The 13380-nt window shown below is 35.3% G+C and overlaps 1 protein-coding gene and 1 pseudogene across 1 annotated transcript; one reads left to right on the top strand and one right to left on the bottom strand.

Annotated features, from left to right (window-relative positions):
• The first annotated feature begins 606 nt into the window (after positions 1 to 606).
• LOC132637902 (protein yippee-like) lies at positions 607 to 3771 on the top strand. The gene is made up of 5 exons (XM_060354920.1): positions 607 to 966; positions 2067 to 2110; positions 3129 to 3237; positions 3330 to 3385; positions 3474 to 3771. Exons 1-5 carry the CDS (start codon positions 871 to 873, stop codon positions 3556 to 3558), a joined length of 390 nt encoding a protein of 129 aa, XP_060210903.1. The 5' UTR covers positions 607 to 870; the 3' UTR covers positions 3559 to 3771.
• Positions 3772 to 4823: 1052 nt separating this feature from the next.
• Positions 4824 to 13380, bottom strand: part of LOC132614253 (arginyl-tRNA--protein transferase 1-like) — a 34297-nt pseudogene continuing 25740 nt past the window's right edge.

The raw sequence follows: 13380 nt of genomic DNA, 5'->3' as shown, positions 1-13380 counted from the left end.
TATAAGCTGCTTTAGATAAGCTAAGCCAAACGAGCCCAATTAATCTTTTTAGCTTATTTTAAGCACAAAATAGCTTTAAGTTGGCCAGCCAAACACTCAAAAAAGCTGAAAACAGCTTATAAGCAACTTATCAGTCAATCCAAACGGGCTCTAAGTATTTTAGAACAATTATTTTTTGAAAAAAAAATAACAAGTACTCGAGTAGATAGGACCTCAGATAACATAAATCTAAAATTGTTATAAACAGCTTGTAGATATTGTCCGCTTTGGAGCCTCAGCCCCTCACGGCTTTAAAACGCGTCTATAAGTAAAGGCTTCAGACCCTGCTTATAAGCACGCACACAATCCCGTGTGCGAGTGATGTGGGAACTTCCAGTTCACAACACACCCTCCCATCGCGAGCATCGTGCTGATAACGTGTTATAAACAGCTTGTAGATATTGTCCGCTTTGAAGCCTCAGCCCCTCACGGCTTTAAAACGCGTCTATAAATAAAGGCTTCATGCCCTGCTTATAAGTACGCACACAATCCCGTGTGCGAGTAATGTGGGAACTTCCCGTTTATAACAAAAATAGCTTTGTCCACCAAGATATCTTGCACCTTTGCTTCACAAAAAGGGTGACTTCTTTACTTTATTAGCACATTATTCAAAGAACTCCCTCACACATTCAATGACTTCTCTTTCTTGACGTTATTATTATGTTTCAACTGAAAACATAAACTATTACCCATATATTCATTGCGACATTGACAAAACTGTTGATCCATATCCTTTTCCCTTTTTTAGGATAACCCCAAACCTCTTTCTTCCTAGCTGTCTTCAAATTTTCTACCTTGATTCTTTGTCTTCAATTTTATAAAAGAGGTTTGATGGGGAGGCTATTTGTATTGACTCTTGAAGGCAAGATCTATAGCTGCAAGCACTGTGGAACTCATCTTGCCCTTTCTGAAAACATTGTTTCTAAGGTTATCCTCTATACACTTATATAAGTTTGATCACTCTTTTATTGTAATTCTTGAAATTGGGTTTTCTTGATTTTGCTTATTTTTGTTATAAAAATTCAATCTTTGGCTTGATCGGTGGTTGGGTTTGGTTTGGTTTATAGGACTTGTTCTCTATGTTCTTGATCTGTTAAACTAATTTTCAGGTGTCAATAAAAATTGGGTATTTTTAGATCAGCTATGTATGTGAGTGAAGAACATCTGAGATTGAGCAATTTGACCCTTTGGAGTAAAAGGGGGCATTTTTGTGAATTAATTATAAACTGTCAAAAGAAATAATAGTTAGTATTGCTGATAGCATTGTATACAATAATTCTTCTGCTTTATCCAGTTATGAATTTAGAGGGTCATTTCTGCAATGTGGAGGAGTTCTTTAGTTATGAAATAGAGGGTCATTTCTGCAATGTGGAGTTGAGTCGTATAATTGGAGTATACTTGTTTAGCGTTTTCCATTTGTTCCATGTCTTTGCGCTAATGGCTTCAATATGTTATGCCCATTCCATTGATCAACTTGGTATTTGTTTGGTGACTTTATTATGCTTAATTTCTTTGAAATGTGCATTCATGACTTTCTTTAGTTATATTAGTTGACTTTCTAGGTCATTCTATCCTATGGAGAATTCCATCTGTCTTCTATAGCATAAAATTCAGGGGCGGATGCAGCCTAATAGCACCAGGTTCATCTGAACCCAATATTTTCGACGGGAAGTATAAATTTATGCATAAAAAATTTATTGAAATTGATAAATAATAGGTTTGAACCTGTAATTTTAAAATTTTAGCAAGTTCAATGCTAATAAACTTACCGGTTGAACCCATAGAGTTCAAATCCTGAATCCACCTCAGATAAAATTAGAGCATGTTTTCAAGTGCTGTAGCTTCGAAACTTCTGTTTTTAGAAAATTCAAATGCTTTGAATGGAAAGAAATGATGATTAGGCAATTCTAATTAGTTGAAGTTTATGTTACTTTCTTCTTTCAGCCCTTAAACAATGTATGTTGTCATTCTGAGTCATGAAGTTTATGTCATCTGACTCGATGTTTTCCTTCTGATATTTCCTTCAGTCTTTCCACTGCCGACATGGGAAGGCTTATCTCTTCAGTAAGGTGTAAGTCTCTTTGATTCTGCACATCCAATCATCAGAAATCTTTTGTGACATTTTCACGTGTCCAATCTTTAAACTTGCTGCATTAAAATCACAAGTCCCACAAACTTGTACAACTTCTATTGGTTTTATTCTCAGTAGAATATGAAAACCATTGCCATTCTATTTCCTGTTATTGTTGTTAAGCTTTTCTTGGCATTGATGGGGCATGAGTTATTTGTTGCTTGGTTTGATGAACAATGTTATTGCTAAGGTCAAGCTTATCCATACCTCTGCTACAAAGTTAGGATGCAATGAGCTACTGTGTAAATCCTCCTTATTTGACTTTATTCCGCTTCTTTTACTGGTGTGGAGGACACCGTTCAACTAGAATGTGAAAAAAGATGAAGTATTGGATTGGGAGGATTCATGTTTGTAGTAGTTAGCCAAATGTTCCATGAATTGAAATGAAAAAGACTCACATTCAAAAGTTGAGTGCAACTGGAGTATGTGCAAACTATTTGGCTTTTATTTGGGCCCTCTACTCTACTTGGGTCACATTGCTCTCAGGATCTTTGATTTTGTTATTAGCTCCGAGTCAGTGATCACTGTGGAATGTCACAACCAGCCTATAATATTTGAGGGCACATGAAAACTTATGAACAAGGTAGACTATACCTTTTAGGTTTAGTTTGTTAAAGATCATGGTACAGTATGTGTATATCTTCATGCATTTGTGTCAAAGTATAAAATTAGCTGGTCTGTACTTTATTCTGTCTGAATCACTATAGAACCTTATGGGATTATACCAGACTGATGTATCATGTACGTTTAAGAATATTTTGCTGGAGTACAAATATTACATTAATATTTTGAAAAATCTTACTTGACTGTATTATGCTGAAGTTGATTGCTTTCCTGCTCAAGAGTTCTGATCTTCTCAAATCTCCTCGTTTCATTTCATCATTTAGCAGAAACATACAATAAAAATGCACTTTGTAGTTCAGTATATTCTATACGCCCTTTTCTTCTTCTTTGACAGAGTGAATGTCACTTCTGGCGAGATAGAAAATAGAATGATGATGACTGGTATGCACACTGTGGCCGACATTTTCTGCGTCTGTTGTGGATCAATTGTTGGATGGAAATATGTGAGTACAGAGTGCTAAAATGGTAGACATTGTCGTTTGGCAGTTACCAGACAGCTTTAGTTAGTTAGTTGCTAATAATAATTCTTTTGCAGGAGACTGCCCATGAAAAGAGCCAAAAATACAAAGAAGGAAAATCAGTGCTTGAGCGGTCAGTTGTATACTGCAGTGTTGTTTAGAATTGAGTTAGAAACATATCATAAGTCCTCTCTGAGGTACTTTCTTTTATAACTCAACAGGTTTCAGATTTCTGGTCCTGATGGAAGTAATTACTGGGCCAGTCATGAAACTCATGTTGCAGGAAGTGATGCTGATGATGTTTGATCACCATCTAGATCAAAAATTCTATCCCCAAATGTACATTCTTACCCACCACTCGGTTAATTGTTTATGGACCATTGGATTCTTGAACCTGACCTCTATCATGTATAATAATATGGAAGCAACCCATATATTGTTGCAAATTAACATGACCATCTGCCTGTATTTGTTTGCAATGACAAGATGTTACTACTAGCGATGACTTTTGCTTTTCAATACTTCACTTCCTTACTCCTTTCCTTTTCAAAATCTCTCTGTATTTTTTGATATTCACTTATTTTTAGGACTGTGTGGTAAAGCAAGTAATCCGGTTATGAATATTAGAAATGTTGAACTGCTTCTACAGGAAACTGCGTTTCATTCACCAGCACTTGAAGAGAGTAAACAAACACTTTTCTGTTGGAGCAAAGGCTAATGTGTCCAAGGTTGCTCATCAAAAGATGAAAAATAACATTAAAATTAAAGTAGGAGGCGGAATTTGACAAACCATGCGTTGTTAAGCTCAACACATCGTTAAAGCCAATGCACAGGAACACAACATTTCAGATTGTAAGAAGCTTTCCATACAAGTAAATATTATTGTAATTTAATCGCAATCTAAATATGCTAGCCTAAGAAGGTGCTTCACTCGTCCAAAAGCGAGTATGTTATGGATCAGTTCCACCCAATCTGAGCTACTATTTATACAGTATCAATTCTACAGAGTAAAATACAACTGAGAAAGTAATCAAATCTGTTTCTAGTTACCATTACTCAGCGACCAACAGCTATGTTATTGAAGAGCAAACTAGTGGAAAACATTGCTTGGTTCTTATTTCTATCAACAGCTTGGGATTAAGGTGCAGGTTGATTCCCATCGAGTACACAAAATTAATTTGGGAGTGAAATTCAAATTATTCTAGACATAATTGTGGAATCATCTCACTGGAAACAGAAGCTTCGCGCAAATCCTTTCAACAGGAAAGAAAAAATTCAGTTTCATTAAGCACATAGGTTCAAATTAGACTTGCAAAACATCATACATCAGAGTTAGTAACTGCTTATTTATTAGCATTACGAGTAGGTAACATCCTCAAGAACAGAGATTTATCAACTGCACCAGCTAATTAAGTCTATCCAATCCATCAAGGCGTGGTGCTTTCCAATGGGATAATCAAACTTCTTTCCTAAGTAATGCTTTCCATTTCTGTTTCTCTTGTCTGTTATTCGTTGTTTCCGTCCCAAAGTAAAGAATTTTAGTCAAGGGGTCTTCCATAACAAACAAGGACTTACCAGACAAACTTTTTTTGTTTATAAAGAGTACTGACTTTAAACAGATAAGTAATCAACACGCCATATCAATTACAAGTGCAAATATGTAATGTGACAGGTCAATGAACATCTTATTTTGTATCTCAGACGATCTTCTCCCAATACAATCAGAATGTTACCAGCATCTCCGTCTTCAATACCAGATAGTTCGATGTCACTGCTTTCAAGGTCCAATTTATCGTCTGAATCTTCAGAATCAAATTCAACATTTCCTCATCCGTATCAGCAATAACATCACTTGATCCTTGCAAGTGTTCATCTTTTTGTTCCTCATACTTTTCAAGGAAACTATTTGGTGGTTCTCCATTTTGTATGGAAAAATCAGATAGCACCACATATGATTCTCCGTTGAGCAGTGCCCTGCCAGTACCTGATTAAAAGAGATTGTCAGTTGGAACAGAAATAATTCTTACACCAAATAGAAACTCCGTCCAACAAGGGTCATTGCAACACCAGGCCATGGTAAGGTTATTATTACCAATGAATCCTATAAAATATGATTGTCCAGTTCTATTCTATCAGACCTGATTTTGAGAATAAAATTAGTATAATGAGGAATTTTAAAATTAATTTTCTAACCTTGCCGTATTTGTAATTTTGTATATAGTGTTGTCGCGTTTCATAGTAGTATATAATTACTTTTATTTATTCTGATATAAACAACTTGGAAGTGAAAAAGGGTAGCCCGAGAAGATTAATTGAGTAGGTCAAGGGTTAGTTTAGTAAGAACGTTTGACGTTTGGTCACATATGGTAGTAAGTAGCTACATATGGTGTCAAAATTTATTCAGAGATGTCGGTGAAATTGGTCAATGTGAACTCAGTGCGCTTTGTTCTTCTCCGTGACTTAAGAGTTCACACAATTTGGGGTAATTCAAAAATGTCAATTTGTCTGCTTGAATTGCACTCTTCAGGTAAACTTCGTGGAAATTAGAGCCCATCCCCATGGACGGACCTAGGATATTGGAAGGGGTTCATATATGAACATTACACTATATATTTTGATTTTTTTTTAAGTGAAATTTTTGACTCTGTCACTGTTCATCCTTAGAGTTTAGAGCAAAGACACCTTTTCATGTAGGATGGATAGAGCCAAGTAAACCTGTTAACCGGTTCGGTTTAACCGGTTAAAACCGTTAACCGGACCGGTTAAACCGGAACCGGTTAACCATTTAAAAATTACCGGTCCGGTTCCGATATTTTAGAAACCGGAACCGGACTGATTAAACCGGTTTAACCGGTTAAATTAAAAAAAAAAAAAAAAAAAAGAGTCGTTGGGCCGCCGCCCGCCTGTGCGTTAATGGACCGTTGACAACGGTCCATTTGCAAAAATGGTCGTTGCCAAACGGTCATTTTGTTAATTTTTGGCCCCCAATTTTTTTTTTTAACACTTTAACCCATCCCCCACCCCTATATAAACCCTTCTTCATTTTCATTTTCATTTTAATTCACACCAATTTACTCTTCTTCATCTTTCTCTTAAATCTCAATCTCTCAATTATAGTTACTTTGCAATAATTAGCCACAAAGTGTTATTATAGTTTCAACTTTCAATTATTAATTTTTCAATTATAATATTGTTGGTGGAGTTGGTGATTTTGCAACAATCCGAAGTAGCTTTGGTGGATTTGCAATTCTAGCCGCCTTCACTTTGTTGGAAATTAATCCGGCAATTTGGTACCTTCGTTCCAACTCTATCTTTATTTTCGCAATTTAATTCTAGCAATTTATTTTTCGCAATTTAATTTACGCAATTTAATTCTAGCAATTTAATTTGTTGTAATTTATTTTCTTGTGATTTATTTTCTTGTGATTTAAATTAATTCTATTTAATAATGTCTAAGAGATTAAGACGTGGTGCCGGTAGTAGTAGTCGTATTGTTAGGGGTGCGCTTAATGAGGAAATATTTGTGGAAGAAACACCTAATTTAGGTATTGATGTTGGTGGAAATAATCCACTTTTAGGTCATGAGGCAATGCAACAACATTTTACCGACACTTTTGATGAAGACTTAGATGATGATGATGAAATGCAACACCTCGAAAATCCCATAGGAGATACATGTCCTGCACAATCACATACACAAGGCAAACCGCCTAGAACTCGTAAGCCAACAGCTAAAGTTTGGAAATTTATGACTAAGAATAGGGAAAACCAATCAGCTACATGTAACATATGTAGACAAGTATTTAGTTTTAAGCAAGGAACTGGTAAGGATGGTGGAATGCGTACACTAAATACTCATATGAGAACCAAACATATGGATGTTTGGGGAGAGCAAACGGGTTCAAATGTGGGGGGATTCAAATGACGATAGACCCACGAACCAGTAGAAATTTTAAGTATGACAAGAAAAAAGAGCGTGTAGAAATAGCTAAAATGGTAGCTTATGATTGTTTACCATTTTCCTTTCCCTCAGGTTTGGGGTTTGTTACTTACATTCATCGTTGTTATAATCCGTTATTTGAGGGTATTCCTAGAAGTACTTGTAGAGCCGATGTTATAGATTTGTTTAAAAAATATAGATTTTATTTGCGCCATGTATTTAATTCTTTAAATTGTAATGTTTGTCTTATCGCTGATTTGGGTCTTAGTATTGACCATTTAGATTTTTTTGCTATTACATGTCATTGGGTTGATGACAACTGGGTTATGCAAAAAAGAGTTATAGTTTTTTTATATGACGAAGGAAAAGGTCGTCACGATGGAAAATTTTTAGCCGATTCAATGTCTACTATTATGAGATTTTTTAACATTTATAGAAAAACACTTTGTATTGCTTTAGATAATGCTTCTAATAATACAAAGGTAATAGGTCTTATAAAAAGAGAACTAAACCCTCCGCTAAAAAATATTTTTCATGTAAGGTGTAGTTGTCACATTTTAAATTTAATTGTTAAAGATGATCTTGTGCATTTTGATGATTCTGTTCAAAAAGTTAGAGATGCGGTTGCGTTTCTTTTTTGTAATGCTAATAGGGGAAGAATTAGAGATTTTAAGAATGCTTGTGTGGAAAATAACCTTAGACCTAGGAAAATTCAAGTAGAAATTGAGACTAGGTGGAACTACACTTACATTATGCTACAACAAGCATATGAGTATAGGATTCCCATACAACAAGTTCACAACAAATATAATACTGATAGTGAGGATTGATTAACTTTTAGGCATTGGGAAGATGTTAAAGAATGTGTTGAACTCTTAGAAAATTTTTATAATGCAACTCTTGCTTTTTCTAGACAATTCTATCCCACGGTAACCGGAATTTTAGCCTACTTAGCGGAAATAGCTAGAGTTTTACAAGAGTATAAATATAAAACCGATTATCAAGTGGCTATTTTTGAAATGATAATCAAATTTAAGAAGTATTTTTTCTCATCCCAACTTTATTTATATTGGGTTCCCTTTTAAATCCTTGTTTAAAACTGTCTTATATTAAAAATTTGGTTAGTCAAATTTATACATTTTTAGAAATTGAAGAGGGAGTTCAACCATCTTTAGCTGAAGCCGATCTCGCTATTGATGATGAGTTTAGAAAAGTTTTTACTCATTATTCTAGTTTGGAAGAACGTGCTACACCCGTTGCTCCACGCCCTACTACTTCTTAAAGTAGCAAAAAGGGCTTGTCGGGTTTAAAAGTTTTACATTCACAGCCAACTTCTTCTTCTACTGCAAACTTTGATGAATATAACTTTTATTTGATGCAGCCAAATGTGGATATCAAGGAACTGGATGAGTTGGACGTCTTAGCATGGTGGAAGAAGTACAAGGCAAGCTATCCGGTACTTTCAAGAATGGCTCGAGATATCCTTACGGTTCAAGTATCAACCGTGGCTTCGGAGAGCGCATTTAGCCAAGGAAGACAGCAAATTGGAGACCATAGACATTCATTATCCGGCTTTAGCTTGCAAGTACTAGTGTGCATTCGCGATTGGATTAGATCGGAGCGACGCAACCAAAACTTACAAGCGGAGGAAGGCGAAGAGGAAGAAATTGAAGATTTGATAGCTAGTAGACCGGACCAAATGGAAGACTTTGAAGATATTTCCATGACCGAATATGATGTGGGGGAAATTAACGAAATGGTTCAAAATTGGTGATTTTATTATTCTACTATTTTTGTACAACTCATGTATTATTTGCAAGTTAAAAAAAAATACAACTTGCAAATAAATGTTATCCAAGAATGAATAAAATATATGGCTCATTGAGCTTTCTTCTATTTACTTGTGTTCATATTTTTACTTTTATTAAGTTAGGAATATACCTAAAATATACTAAGAATATACTTATTATATATATATATATATATAAGTATATATAGTATATAAAATATATATAGTATATATATTAATTATATATAGTATATAAGTATATATAGTATATAGTACATATATATGTATACGAAAAGCACTATTATGTATTGTTGACTTGCTATTAGCCTGTTAGTCAGTAAATATTTAAACTTTAATTATAAAGTTGTATAACATATGTAAATATACCTACAATATACTAATAAATACTATAATATATATATAATACAAAAAACAAAAAAAAAAGGTTTTAACCACTCCAAACCGGACCGGTTCCAGTTTAGAGTTTCAAACCGGTTAAGCGGTTTCGGCTTTTTAACCGGAACTGACCGGTTCCCTAACCGGTTACCGGTCCGGTTCCGGTTGCAACCGGTTGCCAGGTTTAGAGCCAAGGAAAGTAAAATATCCTCTCTCTATCATAAATTGGCTAGTTGATTTCTTTAGCATTTATGTCTGTTAAAAATTACTAGATGTATATCCCGATCTTCTGTGATGAGCGCCATTAAAAAAATGTTATTCACTGATTGGTTTCTAGATTTACAATTTTTTTTAATCTTTTATTAATTAATTATAATAATAGAAGAGTTAAGTTAGAGGTTTGGTTAACTGAGCTAAACAAAGACCCAAGGACAAAGTTGGGAAAAAGAGACAAAAGAAGGAAGAAAAGGGAAGACTGGGAACAGTGGACCATGTCTGATGCTGATTTCCATGAGGTTTCTTAATGAACTAATTTTCCAAAAATAAGCTGACAAGAAATTTAAATAACTGTGGTGAGCTATGAAAAGAAGCTTCTTTCTCAAACTGGATTCAATAAGTTTGGTCAACCATTTTCCATTCAAATAAAAAAAAATTCAAGTTGAGATAAAAAATAAAAGAGAGATTCATCATTAGCAATTAGCATATCAGTTTTAGGTTTCCCACCATCTACGTCTTCATTTAACATTTGGGTCTTCGGGATTTTGCAAAGAAATTTCTTATTTGTATAATACACATACAGTTTATTTCATCCATAAAGTCCATGACATCTTTTGGCTTCAGCATGCACTTATTTCCAAGATTATGTGAATATAGTCCACTACAAGTCCATGTTATGTTAGGGTCACTCGCTCAAATGCCCTTATTCGGGGGTCATGTTATGCTGGTTTTTAATTTTTGTCCTTAGATATTTTAAGTTGCCGAAAATATTTCTGAGATTTTAGGTTTGAACTCCAGCAGAGTATAAAAAAATCGCAATCCAGAATTTCGTAACAAATTAGGTCTATTCACTTTTGTAGAATTCTAGCAGAGTAAAAAAAAAAATTATGCCTTTTGTTTTAAGGCATAACTAAATTTTGCCTTATAAGGCAGAATTTTCCCGAAGTTTTGCCTTGTAATTTTTTTTTTTTACTGAGCGGGGGTTCGAACCCAAAACTTCGGTGTATTTTCGGTCACTTTTTTAAGCAAAGGGCAATCCGCGCAAAAAAAAAAGTGTTATGTACTGACTTCCTCCCAATTGATGTAAAAGTATTTGACTGAGCACCGAGTTTAAAAATAAAAGTAGACTTTTGAAATTTATAATCTAAAAGAAGTCATAGATATTTGTGTAGCTATAAATATTTCATTTACGGCAAAATGAAAAGTTTAAAGTCAAATTATTATTAAATAGCAATGCGTCATTCTTTTGAAATTTACTGAGAAGGAAAAAATGTCATGTAAATTGAGACAAATGAAGTACTAATAATATAAGGTTCCAAAGAATAGTACATATTAATTTCTTTTTCCTTTTTCTAGGTCTGTAAGTACTCAATGTAGCGTATCTTCTCTTCTGATGTTTCTCATGGAATGGAGCAAGAAATTGAAATTTGATGTGCAAGTTTTAAAATCTAAATCACCAAGAAGTCCAAGAACTAATTAATATGTTTTAATATTTATTTTGCCTTTACTGGCAGAAGGAAATTGGAGTGAACTACTTGCGAGTCAAACTCCACATCCCTACCAATAATAGCAACCTTTCAATTGGTGGTACTGAAAAACTTGTAGCCTCAAGAATTCTAATCATAAAAATTCGTAGTTGAGAGATTTCTTACCAGTCCATGCTTCTTAATTCTTATGGTGTCTTGTCAATTGTCATAGACACTAACGAGTACGATGTACATTTAACGGCTTCAGCAGATGATACGTTATTGAAGAACACACTTGTGACAGCATTAAGTTTCATATTTCTATCAACAGCTTGGGATTAAGGTGCAGTTGAATCCCATCATGAACATTGTTTACCCCAAATTTGAATAATCAATTGAATTTATGAGTGAAGCATAGGATATGTGGCTAAGCCTTGATCTATTTAATAGAGAAAAGAAATATACGAATGAGCTGTGAAGAAGCAGCTAATAATCAGTGGTTTGCTATAGATTTGCGTATCTAGCAATATATGAATATTGTTTGATGACATAGATTTAGGAGATGGACACAATAATCCGGACCAAAATCAGATGTTGAGAGGGAGAAATCTTTATATTATTGCTATTACAAATGTTCTTGATATGAGGAAGCCAACCCTCTAAAAGTGGGGCAATGACCCCTATTTATAGTATTGCCCCATGGGCTTCATACAACAAGTGTTTCTAAAAAATAAAGAAAAACTCTGAAATGGATTAGGTTGGATTAGGTTGATTGTACGATCTGACACCCGTACGATTGGCAGTTAACCATGGCAGGACGTTATCGACGCGTGGCAATCGCGTAACGGATCTCCCGGACCAACGACCACGATCAAACGGACTAACGGCCACGATCTGTCACGACCCAACTCCGTAGGCCGCGACTAGTGTCCGTGCTGGACACTCAAACGTACCCAATAACCCAAATTAGCAAACGACAGAATATTTTCAAATATAGAAGTCGCTTGGCGTTAATAATAACCATAAATGAACCGACACCGTACATGGAAGCCGATGAGGCTGTCACAGATCATATCATACCCAAACATATACAGAACCCACACAAGTATGTCTATAGACCTCTACAAATCATAACAAAATCATAAGACGAGACAGGGCCCCGTCATACCCCTGAATCGCATACATATATATAATATAACGGCAGACTGTACCAATATACAGGCTCTGAACAAAAGAGCGCTCCCAATATAGCAGAATAGATGTCCTAGGCAGGCGATCAGCAAATCTGTCTTCTGTACCTGCGCGGCATGAAAACGCAGCCCCCGAAGAAAGGGGGTCAGTACGAAATATGTACTGAGTATGTAAAGCACGGAACGTAGTAAACAAAGTCATAATCAAAGTAGAAGGTACAGAAAATGGACAAAATGTACAGATTAGCAAAATGCTGATCATAAAGTATAAATAGTATTTGTTGAAAACATATGTCGTACCTGGTCCCAATACGGAACAAGATCATAACCGAAACAGAACTTACAGAGAAGTGAGTGTGACATCCGAAGTATCAAATGCATATTTTCAAAACATGAGGAGTGTGTTCAGAAACATATACCATATCATGTCCGGCCCCTGCCAAGGGCTCGGCGAAACAGAACGTGGCCACCCCCCGACGCTGGTGCCACCATACATAAGGAACAGAGTAGGGGATAACCCCGTAACATAACATATCATATCATATCAGATCATATCATATCAGAATGTGTGTACATGGCACAACATACTCCAAAACCCATGTACATATATACCTGCCCCCTCACATCGAGGCACGGCGAACAATGCATTGGAATACGCTTGACAACATATCCTGGCCCGGGCTCAGTGTGGGAAACATTGGGGCATCCACGAATGGAGTAGTGAGAGACTAAATGCAACAAAAAATATCATAGATTTCCAGAGACTCAATGAGGCATATCGAAATGACAAATCAAATCAATGAAGTCGGACAGAATCATAGTAGGTGTATGTCGTATGTCATAATGAGTTACGGAAGAATAATCCTTTTGGGGTCATTCTCATATTCCAAAATAGTTTACCAGACTCGAGGGAATCATTAAAACAATTTTCCTTAGTAGTTAAAAGGATAGTTAAAATGTTTCATTTTATATTGTTCGAAAATAAGGCAATAGTAAAATAAGAGAGCAAAGCGGGAATAGTGGAACTAAATGCAATACAAAATATCGTACCTTTACCGAGGCTCAATATAGTACCCCGAATAAGCATCATTAGTAGTTGGAAAAGTAGATAAGACGTTTCCTTAAAAATTG

The sequence above is a fragment of the Lycium barbarum genome, chromosome 1, assembly GCF_019175385.1.
Source record: "Lycium barbarum isolate Lr01 chromosome 1, ASM1917538v2, whole genome shotgun sequence".
NCBI classification, from domain to species: domain Eukaryota; kingdom Viridiplantae; phylum Streptophyta; class Magnoliopsida; order Solanales; family Solanaceae; genus Lycium; species Lycium barbarum.
The sequence above is the reverse complement of the archived record's forward strand: the minus strand, read 5'-3'. Positions and strand labels throughout refer to the sequence as shown.

Coding starts and splice junctions, on each gene's coding strand:
- LOC132637902 (XM_060354920.1), top strand. CDS start 871: ATGGGGAGGCTATTTGTATTGACTCTTGAAGGCAAGATCTATAGCTGC. Junction 967..2,066: donor CTGAAAACATTGTTTCTAAG/GTTATCCTCTAT, acceptor TATTTCCTTCAG/TCTTTCCACTGCCGACATGG. Junction 2,111..3,128: donor GCTTATCTCTTCAGTAAGGT/GTAAGTCTCTTT, acceptor CTTCTTTGACAG/AGTGAATGTCACTTCTGGCG.